Source organism: Cervus canadensis, chromosome 23 (assembly GCF_019320065.1).
Source record: "Cervus canadensis isolate Bull #8, Minnesota chromosome 23, ASM1932006v1, whole genome shotgun sequence".
NCBI lineage: Eukaryota > Metazoa > Chordata > Mammalia > Artiodactyla > Cervidae > Cervus > Cervus canadensis.
The window spans coordinates 49,765,123-49,778,151 of NC_057408.1; the positions used below are offsets into that span (position 1 = coordinate 49,765,123).

Sequence of the window (13,029 nt, forward strand, 5' to 3'; positions counted from 1 at the left end):
TTCTAGTCCAGTATCACTTCTTTGAGCAGCTGATGATGGTTGTTGCGTGTGTGTGTGTGTGTGTGTGTGTGTGTGTGTGTGTGTGTGTTGGAATGTGAACGGGGCTAGCCATCACTGTGACCGAAGAAGGAAGCCTCTTCAGGCTTGAGTCATTCTTAGCTCAGGGATCTTCATATAATGAGGTGACAGTCACTCTGCTTTCTCAACTGCTCACACAAGCTGGGGAGGCTTCAAAGGAAAGAATCCTTTCCAGTTGTAAGTCTGAGAGCTTTGGTAGACATGTGCCTCCACAACCTTTCTTTGACTCACAGAGTTTTGAAAAAGCCCCTTTAGACCAAACACCTGCATCATGGTGGTCTGGTACGTGGGTAGACGCCTCTGATTTTATCCTTGGCAACTTATGATGTAATCTTATGTTCCAGAATTAGAATTTAAAAATGAAAGTTCATCATATTCTTCCAACCAAGTGGTGGAAACAGGCTTCTTTATGTATAATGCTTTTATGTGTATTTCTTTGTATAGCTTTTTTTTTTTTTGGTTGCTGTAGGTATTAGACATGTATAATTTACAACATTGGATTGGTGTTGACATTTTACTGGTTTGAGGAAAGGGTAGAAATCTTTATGTTCCTTTACCCTCCTAGTTTATAATATATTCATCTTAAATATCTATATAAAATGAGAAACAATTAGGTAATATTAAAATTCTTTGCTTCAGCTTTCAAGAGGATGAAAATATATTGTATTTATCCCTATTTTTACTTTTTCATTTGTTCTTTCTGTTATCTGAAGATTCATTCTTTTATCATTTTTGATTTGAAAAATTTCCTTTATTATTGTACACCAACTATACTTCAATTAAAATTTTAGATTTTTAAAAAAAAATAAATATATAAAAAAATTTTCTTAAACTGTCACTTTAGGATAGATCTGCTGGTCACAAATCTCTCTGTTTTTTGTCATCTGAGAAGATCCTGTTTTTTTTTCTGGATATGGAATTCTACTTGGACAGGTTTTTTGTTGGTTTGGATTTCTTTGGCTATGTTCTATTAGTTTTTTCAGTTTAGAGGCTTAGGTCTTTTGCTGAATACAGGGAATTTTTAGCTTTTATTTATTTCACTCCTTTTCAGTCCCATTATCTTTCTTTTCTCCTTCTGGGCCTCTAGTGACATTAAATCTTATGATTACATAGGTCTCTGAGTCTCTGTTCATTTCCCCCACCCCCAACCACCTTTGGTCAAGGTCTGGCTTTGTGAAAATCTGTATAGGAACTTTAAGAAGATAGCAATGAACTGTGTATTTTTTTTTAAATTATTTTATTTTTTAATTCAACAACAAATGTAATCATTCTGAAAAACTATTCCACATTTTAACTACATGTGTTGATTAGGGTGACATGAAGCACACAGGCAAGTGACTCATTTTGCTGCCTCTAAAAGGAAACACTGCTTTGCATCCCTTTCCTCTTTATTAAATAGTCAAGATCACACACTGGTGCTTATTAAGATAACCAGTAGATTTGGCTCTTTGAAATGTGCCAACCCAGTGACAACGAGGACTGAAAAATGAAGATTCCACAAGCCATTTCTGTGACTCATCAAAAGGCTTCAGACTGGGAAGGAAAAGTGCATTTCATTTTTTATTAGTCAATATAGTTGGCTGGAAATCAGTTTGTTTTTCTCACTTTCATTTACAAATGAAGGTCTGGGTTTATTGGAAAATATTTTTATACTACTGCTAACTGAACATATGACGTGTTTTATTTTTCCCCAAAGAAACAAATCAGACACTTGCAGGAAAAATTTGAAAAGTAAACTCTCTTCCCCCAAAATAAAGTCAAATCATCTGAAAGTTTTCAGTTAGTCATGCCCACACAAAATCTAGCTTGTGTTCACCCATACCTGTAAACTGTTAAAATGATGGGGAGGAAAATCCTCTGAGAAATTACCCATGAATATATTGTTATGACTTATGATGTATCAGTTTCTTACAGTACAGCAGCCCTACATGGTCACATTTCACATGTGATAGTTACTGTTGTTATACTTATTTTACAGATGAGGACATTGAGGCTGTGAAGGGTTAGGTAACTTGCTTAAGATCACATGACTATCAAGTGTTCTCGGTTGGAATATGACTCTATGTGCTTATGACGTGATACTGTTTACATAGAAATATTTTTCTTTTTTAGAAGGTTGATGTCTCAACTTTGTATCTTTTTTTTTTTTTCAACTTTGTATCTTAATTCTGCCCTCCCTCAGATCTTTTTGGAACCTCACTTAATCATTTTTATTCTTTAAAAATATGTCTCCTCTACCTAAAAATATGTCATCAAATTTAAATTTAAATCATGCAAGCTTCTAATTTTTCTCATTTCTTTTGGCCATTATTTCATTTGTTCCTTTTCCGCTGGCCTTTCTATCCATTATAAGCTGGTTTATGCCCCTTCCATTCTGAGAAGCATTCTATTTAAGGTCGATAGTAACCTTTAAAAGAAAAGCTTCCCCAAGAGTCTCACCCTAGCTTCTCTGGGCCTAGGTGGTCTATTGTACATCTCTACTGTAACCTCTTGCCTCAGATGTCTGTGGGGTTTGTAGTTTTCTGGTAGCTTTTATGAGCTCTGCCCGCACTGCTTTGTCTGCCTGTATTCTTAGTTACACAGAACAGAAAGGTCCTTGTCTCGGTCCTTCAGACATCCCTCAGATAGGTTAAAACAGGCATACACAGCAGTTCACAAATATGGTCTCGCTCTGCTCCCTCCAGTTCAAGGTGGGGAAGTGGAAACCAACCTGTTACCTGCTCAAGACCAAGACCTTCCCCACTTTGGGAGAGAGTGGGGTAACAGTGAGGAAGCATGTCACAAATTTTCCTGCCATTTGAATGTGGCTTTTACTCCATGGGATGTTTGCTTTTTTCCCCGCTCTAAACCTGTTTTCCTGAACTCCTACAAATTTGGTTTACGGAGCTGCTGGTGGGTTTTTTTCTTCCTCCCCCCTGTAGGGGAATGAGAGTTTGTAGTTTCCTAGTCCACCACTTTGCTGATGTCCAGTAGTGACTTTAAAAAAAAAGTTGTAGCAAAATACATAGAATATGTAACTTACCATTTTAATTATTTCTAAATGTACAGTTCAGTGGCATTATGTTCTGCAACTATCATCAGTGACATTTTAATTACAAATTATTTGGCTCCTTTTGCATTTTTCATTTTAGTTGATCTCTCTGTTGCATTTTGCTCTTCTTTTAAGTTCCTTCTGCAGTTTTTTCAGCTTTCATGACACTGTTATGTCTTCCTTCTCCATCTCTCATTGCTCATTGGTCATGTTTGTTCTGCTTGTCTTTCAGATGTTAATGTTTCCCAGGAGGCTATTATTCACTCTTTTTCCATTTTCCCCTTGGTTTACACTTCCTGGGTAATTGCATCTGTTATCATGATTTAAATGTATTCTTGTGACTTCCAAATCTGTATCACAGCCCAGTCTCTCCGTTGAACTCAAACTCATATTTTGAACTGTCATCTAGTTATCCATAAAATGGTAGTATTCTACAGGGACATCAAGTTCAGTATATCTAAAATCTTTATCTTTCCTCTCCAAAATGTATTCTCTGCCTTGGTTAATGAAGTCACTCTCTACTCACCTAAACTAGAAGATACTCATTTTTAATCCTTCCTGTCCCTCTTTCAGTCATTCTTCAGATTCTTTTGCTTCTAATGCTCCATTCCTGTTGCCCCCATTTAGTGCAGACTTGGATCTTTTTGTGCTTTATTAGCACAGTATGCTCCTGACCGCTCCCTTTCCCACCTGTTTCTTCCTCTTCTAATCCGTTGTCTTTATCATTGTCAGACTTCAGTAAAATAAAAACTAGTCTTGTCATTCTTCCTCTCCCCACAATTCCTATGGTTCCAATAACAGAAATACCCAAATTCTTAGCATGGTATGTTATATCTTTAGTACACATTCTGTAACCCATCCTCACAGCATTGTTTCCCACACCACCTCTTCCTCATATCTATGGAACCAGAGCATCCTATTCTCATTCTTTAAATTTTTCTTGCCATTGTTCTTTTTAGATTGCTTTACCCCACTTCCATCTTGCTCTTTTCAAATTCTCTTCTTTAAAGATCAACAAGCTCAAACAGATGGAGCCTAATTAAACTTATAAGCTTTGGACAGCAAAGGAAACCGTAAACAAAATGAAAGACAACCTATGGTCTGGGAGGAAGTATTTGCAAATGATGCTGCCAGTAGCGGATTAATTTACAAAATATGCAAATAGCTCATACAGCTTAATGTCAAAAATACAAACAACTGAATCAAAAAAAATAGAAAACCTAAGAGGCATTTCTCCCAAGAAGACCTATAGAGGGCCAACAGGTTCATGAAAAGATGCTCAACATTGCTAATTAGTAGAGAAATGCAAGTTAAAACTACAATAAGGTATTCCCTTACAATGGTCATGGCCATCATTAAAAAGTCTACAGATAACAAATGTTGAAAAGGGTGTGGAGAATAAGGAACCCTCCTTACACTGTTGATGGGAATGTAAATTGGTGTAACCACTATGGAAAACAGTATAGAGGTTCCTTAAAAAACTAAAAATAAAGAGTTAGCATTTGATCCTGCAATTCCACTCCTGAGCACATACCTGGAGAAAACTAATTCGAAAAGATACATGTACCTCAGTGTTCATAGCAGTGCTATGTACAAAAGTCAAGACATGGAAGCATTAAATGTCCATCAACAGATAAATGGATAAAGATTGTGTGTGTGTGTGTACATACATACAGTGGAATATAGGATAGTGCAATATTACTCAGCCATAAAAAATGATTAAATAATGCCATTTGCAGCAACGTGGATATACCTGGAGATTATCATATTGAGTGAAGTCAGGCATTGAAGGACAAATGTGATATAACTTATATGTGAAATCTTAGAAAATAATACAAGTGAACTTATTTACAAAACAGACTCATAGACATAGAAAACAGGCTTTTGGTTATAAAAGGAGATGGGGGGATTAATTAGGAGTTTGAGATGAACTGATACACTCTACTGTTTATAAAATGGATAAACAACAAGGACAGGGAACTGTATTCAGTGTCTTGTGATAACCTGTAATGGAAAAGAGTCTGAAAAAGGATGGATACACATGTAACTCAGCCACTGTGCTGTGCATCTGAAGGTAATGCTAATGCAACACTGTGAATGGACTGTAATTCAATGTAAAGAATGGCTAAGGAGAAGTAACTGTCAGCTGATCCTTCATGTCCTTTATGAAGCTCCAGTTAAGCAGTCTTTTTTCTGCTTGTGTACTTTGTAATACTCAGGATCCCATATTATTTACTTTTTCTACCTACTAACCAGTGAGCTCCCAGAGACAAAGTATTTTACTGTTTTTATCATCAGCATTATTACTACTACTACTCTTTCTGTTTTCTGAAGGCAGACTTATAAATAATTATAACAAGTACAGTAATTCCTGAAGCAGGAAGTGCATAGGAGGTGTTTTATTTTTTAACATTTTTCTCAGAGTGTTGGGGAAGGCAGCACAAACATTTGAGGCAGTCTGCATATAAGAAAGGAGAAGGCAATGGCAACCCACTCCAGTCCTCTTGCCTGGAAAACCTCATGGACGGAGAAGCCTGGTAGGCTGTGGTCCACGGGGTCGCTAAGAGTCGGACACAACTGAGCGACTTCACTTTCACTTTTCACTTTCATGCATTGGAGAAGGAAATGGCAACCCACTCCAGTGTTCTTGCCTGGAGAATCCCAGGGACGGGGGAGCCCGATGGGCTGCCATCTACGAGGTCGCACAGAGTCGGACACGACTGAAGTGACTTAGAAGCAGCAGCAGCATATGAGAAATAGTCATGTTCCAGCTGGGGAAAAGAGCAGGTAAAAAGGCAGTGGGGTAGACTGAGCAATGGGAGGTGACTCTAGCACAGTATGACTCAAGGTTCGATACATGCATGTAGAGAAAGATGAGGCTGCAAAGGTATAGTTTGAGATTGATTGGGAAAAGCCATAGTATGTTTAATTAACTATTTGGAATACTAAATTTTTTGTTGTATAATTATCCTAGGACGCACTGCCATGTATATAGTAATGTCATGTTGCTTAAACATATTTTAGTTTAATATCAGAAGTTGTTAAAATTCCCTGCTGAAATTCTTTTTCCATTTTCACTGCTTAATTTTGAGAAATTTCTTATCTCTTTACCTAACAAAGAGATTAACATGAACCCAAAGTATTTTCTTTAAGTGGTACACCGCCTGTCATCAAATATTTGACAGTAGTCAAAAAAAAATGTTTTTGATTTTCAAAAGTCCTTGTTTTACTGCCTTAGTTTTAATTTTTTTTTGCGTGGGGGGGTAGTTTCTCAAAAAAGTCTTATTTAGAATAGTAATGATTTTGATTTTGAAATTTTACTTAAATATGAAATTTTTTATACATAGTATAGTTTTCTTTCCTAGTGCCTTTATATTCTTGTACTTTATAACAAGTGTATTATTACTAATGGACCTAATCTTAAATGATCTTTTACACTGGAATCTTACTTTTGTAATTCAAAACTATCCAGAGACTGAAGTTTGCAACGGTGTTAAGTTGAATAATTTCCTCCTGCTTCTCCTTTACTTAAACTCTGTTGTGAGATAACACTACTGGTGCTTTCCCCGCTTCTAATACTGGCTCTTTTTAAGACATGTGAAATGTCCATTCTTTAGAGTTTCTTATAAAATGTTATACGTGTCGTTAATTATGGATGCCTTTGTGTGTTTGTGTGAAACTATTCAATACTTCTCTAATGTGACTAGCCTCTTTCAAAATACACTGCCATAACTGGTCTACTATCATTGTTCAAATATATGTAGCAAAGGATTTAATTTTTGTAATTCTTTGACATTGACTCCTCTCCATAATAATTGATTATTATGGAAGGATAATAATTAATGTTAATTTCTGTTAAGGTTCTGAATTCTGGTACTAGAATATGAACTTTAGGAAGTGGCAAGTCTTATTCTCCATTATTTTACAGAGCTTCAGAGTATTGAATAAAAGTCAGGATTCTTGGTCCTACTCTAAGGTTGTATTACCTTGTGTAGCTTCTCTGCTCCATTAAAGTGGAAGCCTGCATCCCTGTCCCCAAACTCAGTGTTTTGACTCCCCTTATAGCCTCTGTTGGTATATACCTTAGATTATGCTAGAAGGATACCATCTTGCCCATTCTATTTCTCTGATAAAAAATATAATTTTGGCTTATGAATGATACTGAAAAACTGTATACCGTCTCCTGCAATTGTAAAATCAAAGTATACGGTGATAGGGCCAGACACCTAGTCCTAGTGACTGTGCACAAGTTAGTGGAGGCCATTAGTTTTCCATTAACAAATGCTTGCTAGAATTCTACTGTTAAGAATAGTCAGATGCATTATGTTGTTTTTTTTTTTTTTAAAAAAAAAAAAACTACTTGTAATTATATATGGGATTTCTACACTCAGAAGGGATTTAATATCATAAACTGAGATTTACTCTTGAGATTTTATGACCACATGACCAAAATACCTATTTTCTCTTTATGTCATTTCTGTCAGTAGTGAGACTAACTTGTAGAACTTCCAAATGTCAACTAGAGAAGTAAAGAGTGAAAAGTGGAACTGTTTAAGGGTTGAATACGTCACTCATTTAGCCTTTCTGAGTTGTAGTGAGTTATTTCCATTTCATAAAAGAGAAAACTGAGGCTCAGTTATACAAACAATGATTACCAAAGAGTGACACTTTTTGTCAGCCCCATCTTGCCCCTGGTCTCATTGTTTGAATGGATGATTCTCTCACCTTTTCGGTGCAACAAGTCCTATTTCTCCTACATTGGCATTTAATGAACTAGATGTATTTCAGGGTGCTCTAGGTCACAATAGGGGCTTCCCTGATAGCTCGGTTGGTAAAGAATCCGCCTGCAATGCAGGAGACCCCTCTTTGATTCCTGGGTCAGGAAGATCTGCTGGAGAAGGGATAGGCTACACCATCCAGTATTTTTGGGCTTCCCTTGTGGCTCAGCTGGAAAAGAATCTGTCTGCAATGCAGGAGACCTGGGTTCGATCGATCCCCTGGAGAAGGGAAAGGCTACCCACTCCAGTATTCTGACCTAGAGAATTCCATGGACAGTTCATGGGGTCATAAAGGGTCGGACACAACTGAGTGACTTTTACTTCATTTAGGTTACAAGAAGTAGAAGATCCAATGTAAATTGAGTTAAACCATAAGGAAAATGTATTATCTTGAGATAGAATGGGAAGGATAAGTTTCCAGAGTAGATTAATTCAGTGGTTCAAAAGCATCATTGTAGACTCGAGTTCCTTCCATCTTTGTCTCTCTTGTCCTCATTGTGTTTGGATTTGTCTCCTGCCAACTCCCCTTGAGGCCCCAAGGGGGCTGCTGTTGTTTAAGTGTCATGTAGAGAGATGACAGTTTCTCATAAAAGGAGAGACTATCTCTGACATGTATCTCTTTCAGGAGAGAAGAAACTTTTCCCCAGAAACCTTTTTGTAGGTTTTCCCCTCACATTTGATGTGCCAGATTATTACCATGTTCCTGTACTTAAGCTGAACACGGGCAAGAGTAATAGGCCTCCATGTTTAGCTTAAATTAGAAGTGACCTCCTTGAGTTGGGGAAGATCTCTCCCTTCATGGAAGCTCATAGTTGCATGGAGAAAGGTGGGTTGCCCGAACAAAATCAAAATTGAATTAGGAAGGTAGAAGGAGGAAATAGTTGTTGGGGTAGGAGAGTCTACAATATCTGAGATGCGGTGAGTAAAACATCATGCTCAGTTCTGGGGCTCAGTTTAATTGTTGCATCAGAAATCGAGCTGTGGAGATTAAAGTAAAAAATAACTCTAATACAAGGAAAACTGTTTGATTTCATAGGTAGTTTGGGGAAGGTCATGCAGAAGAGAATATGGTGGCGTACTAGAAAAGATGTAGTACTTTGACCCAGGATCCTAGGTTTGAGTCCTAACCAGTGTACTTTCTATTTTAATTAGAAGAATGACTTGCGATTTTTTATTAATTTTTGAACAGTGCATCTTGGACTTAAATATACATGTTTATCCTCAATTCCTAATTTCATTTTAGAGATACAGGGTTTTTAAATCATGTTTTTATCATGGTCATGTTATTTCTCTAACTATTAGACTAAGAGTTTGTATTTTGATTGTAACACAGCTTACTAACTAGCTCTGTGGTGTCGGACAAATCAGTTAATGTTTCTGATTGTTATTTGCCTTGACTATGGAATGTAGTGGTTAATTGAACAAGGGATCTTTTGAGGTTGTTTCCTAACATTTAGTAATTAAAAAAAATTATTTGGAGTAAGATTGTAGACAGTTTGCAGTATATTTATTGGAAAGGGTGTGTTGTGAGTAAAGTTTAATGCATTTCCCTCAGTTTCTAATGTTTTATTGGATATTAGAAAACAACTTAAATTGTCATAAATTTAGATATTCTGAACATTTTAAAACTGAAAAGTGTCCTTGGAAGTAGGAGCTCTTAAAATAGTACTTTTTATAAGACGTAATAATATGTTGATTTTTATTGCATTATGCCTACTTGTATTTCCTAGAAATGTTTATCAAAATTCAACCTAAAATGGTGGGCCTAGTATTATTTGCATTACTCTATAATCTGTGCATTTTTTTTGGAGTGACATGGTCTGCTGAAACTTACTATCTAATAAGGAAAGTGTTATTTCTTGAGTAATGTAATGCATTTGCTCTGGAGTGAAAAAATCATTGGTTTACTGTACATTTTATGCCCACTGGAAGATGCTGTGGGAGAAAATGAGATGTTAACTGTGGTTTCTGCTTTAAAGAGTTTAAAATCTAGTCAAAGGGGCATATATACATTTAATATACTTTGTCCCAGAAAATAGTGAATTAATATATTTATTGATTGGTTTTCAATACACCAAGTAAAGATTCTCATCTCTTTATTGTAAAAATCATTAACAGAAATATTCAAATGCTTTATGAGACTAAGAAATGTGTCTCAAGGATAGATGAACTTGCTCTGGTGGGGAGACTTTTTCTTCAGATCTGTACAAACCTCTGAATTCTGAAAAGCCAGCAATAGGGTTAGTCGGTCTCTTTAAGCAGTCCACAACATTGTTGGTATTACTACCAGTCATCTTCTCCATGGTCAGTTTCCAACCTAAGCAGTGATATATTTTAAAACCTATTAAAATTTGACTAGACTTTTCAGTTTCCTAGAGAAATATTTTAAGTGTTCTAAAATAGCTGGAGTTATTCAAACCTTTGACTTAACACAATGTATATCTCCCCTAGCTTTAATTTCTATTTCAGACTTTTATGAACATGACTGTTCATGGTCTCCAGAAGGTGTGTTTTCCTTTGCTGCTTTTTATTTTTGGGCTCTTTCGTAGCAAACTTTCCCCAGTTAAATAAAATGAAGATGACTCGGGACTGTCTGAATGCTTTCCCTTTGTCACATGACAGGATTTAATCTGAATAGATGCGTTCATGCTTGAACACTGATTGGTGCACCTCCGCATTGTCCTGCTCTTTCTTAGATAATACTTAAATGTCCCTGAAAAGTAAAAGTAAAAGCCCATGTTTGTCCCTTACTAGTGGTTGTTCTAAAAAGTGTTTGAAAGAAAGAGAACCCAATATATTTATATACACACCATAAAAATGGATCTAAATGCAGAATTTGTTTTATACTAAACTTCACATTTTAGGAACTAATACTTGATACTACCTTATAAAATATTTGTGGTCCAAAATGTAGGTCATTTGTTTTTTATGAATGTCTAGGAAATAAATAAATGCAGTAGTTAAAGGGAAGTGAAAAGTAAAATTTCATGCCCTTATATGGTGAAAAGGGCATGAGTTGAGGTCAGTTGTCGCCAGTTTGTGGTGATTTTGCTGCTCCTCTGCCTGGTAGAGTTAGAAAGTGAAAACTCTATTCAGTGTCCAACCTTTTTGGCATGAGGGACTGGTTTTGTGGAAGACAACTGCTTAACTTCTACTGTGCCGCCGGGTTCCTAGCAGGCCACGGACTGGTACTGGCCTGGGGCTTGGGGACCTCTGCTCTGTATGAAATAAAAATGAGTTTTCTCTTCTTCTAGTACTCATGTAACCTTGTGGAAGGTGTTAAATGAATGCAGGATGTGTGAGAGAAAGGCAGATTAAGCAGATTAAATGTTAAAGCATAAGTTTTACTCTTTATACTCATCAAAGAGGAATGTGTTCAAAGTGTGATCCAAAAACTAACTTTGTTTGTTTGTTTATTTGTTTAGGATGGATTGGATGCTTTGGTATATGATTTGGATTTTCCTGCCTTAAGAAAAAACAAAAATATTGACAACTTTTTAAGCAGATGTAAGTAATTTTTTGTGGAGGTTAATGCTAGACTATATATAATGAAATATTGACTTAGATAATTCAAGCCCCTTTTTTTTCTTTCTGTTTACTCTGGCTATTTCATCAATAATATCTACATCAGATGAGAAGGAAATAGGAAAGAAACTTTGTCAAGTTTGAGTGCTCATCAGGAAAATCTAAAATATCTTGCAGAGAAGGGAATAAAAAGTAAATGGTTAAAATAAATACGTTAAACATACGTGCACATTGAATTTCAATAATGTTTTATTTATTCTCTATTTTTCTTTTATAAATGAATTAGCTGTTGTATTTTAATACCTTCAGGTTAAGAATTGATTACATATGAAAAGCGCTCCTACCTGTAAGATATGAAATTTTCTTCATGAAACCTGGCATATACTTAAGTTTTACAGATGTTCTTTTATAAAAACATGTTTTTAAGATTTTGATACTAGATATTTTGTTTAAAATTTGATTAGAAAACTTAATAAAATAGTTTAAAATTTTTCATCTTAAATAATTGATAATAAGAATTTTGGTCATAAAATCTGCCCCACTCCATTTTTTAAAATCTATTCCTAAACCGTACATATTGATGCATTTAGTTTGAGTTTGTTTTAGTGTTATCTGCCAATTTTGGTTACGTATGTTTTGTTAGAAAAGTTTTATTCTTCTAAATAGTCAGATCTTTTTAACTTTAGATTTACTTTCTTTTATCATTTCTACACTTTGAAATCCTGCCCCAGAATTTTACTTATCAATCTTTTGGGTTTCTGTTTCTCTCTTATTTATAAAAATATTTTTTCAGCCTTAATTCTGTTTTGGAATATAGTGCCAGATTCTGAATAGCAAACTTTTAAACAAGTTTTCTTAATTTCTCACATCTTACTGATATTGCAGGAAAATTTTAGTGCTGTTTAATTTACTTTACCTCCTTACTTAACAGTACAGAAGAACTGAAAAGATGGAGAAGCTTGACCAGTTCTTTGATGGGAGGCAAAAGGATAAATGCTTGTTAGTACAGAGAGTAAGGGGGTGGTGGGAGAGTATAATTTGATCACAAGAATTGGAACACATTTAAAAAAATCTATTACTGGTTTTACTGTGCAACATTGCTGCTTTCATAATATTAAGTTTGCCTTTATATTATATTTTATAAATAGGAACATCAGTAACCATAGTAGAGATGTAATAAGTAAAATGAAGGTAAAAAGCTAAACTATTTAAACTGATTAACCTGTGTAGTTTAGTCTAGTTTTTAGATTGAAGAAAAATACAGAGAATAATATTAAAAGTTTTAGTGATTCATATCTAGCATTAGGTAAAAATTTTGACTGAGTAGGATTTATACCAGGATTGCAAAGTTTGTTTAAGGTTCAAAAATCAATTTGTATAATTTATCATATTAACATATTAAAAAGAAAATCCATAGTATCATCTTAGTAGATATACTAAGATATCTTGCAGATATCTCTCTGCAAACTTGGAATTGGAGGAAAATTTCTTATCCTGATAAGAGAGGCCATGAAAAACCTATAGTCCAGATTGTATTTAATTGTGTATGACTACATGCTTTCCTCCAAGAACTGGGAAAAGGCAACTCTGTCTTCTTTCATTACTTCATTCACTGTT

The 13,029-nt window shown here is 35.3% G+C and overlaps 1 protein-coding gene across 3 annotated transcripts in view; it reads left to right on the plus strand.

The window, feature by feature from the left end:
- The window catches only part of ROCK1 (Rho associated coiled-coil containing protein kinase 1), a 118,964-nt gene that overhangs the window by 21,336 nt on the left and 84,599 nt on the right, over positions 1–13,029 (plus strand). For 2 of the 3 annotated variants that reach the window (XM_043444541.1, XM_043444542.1), the window contains exon 2: positions 11,313–11,394. The exons of the other annotated variant lie outside the window; for it this stretch is intronic. In XM_043444541.1, coding sequence (XP_043300476.1) covers positions 11,313–11,394 — 82 coding nt within the window. The remainder of the gene's footprint in view (positions 1–11,312; positions 11,395–13,029) is intronic. 3 annotated transcript variants of the gene reach the window in all.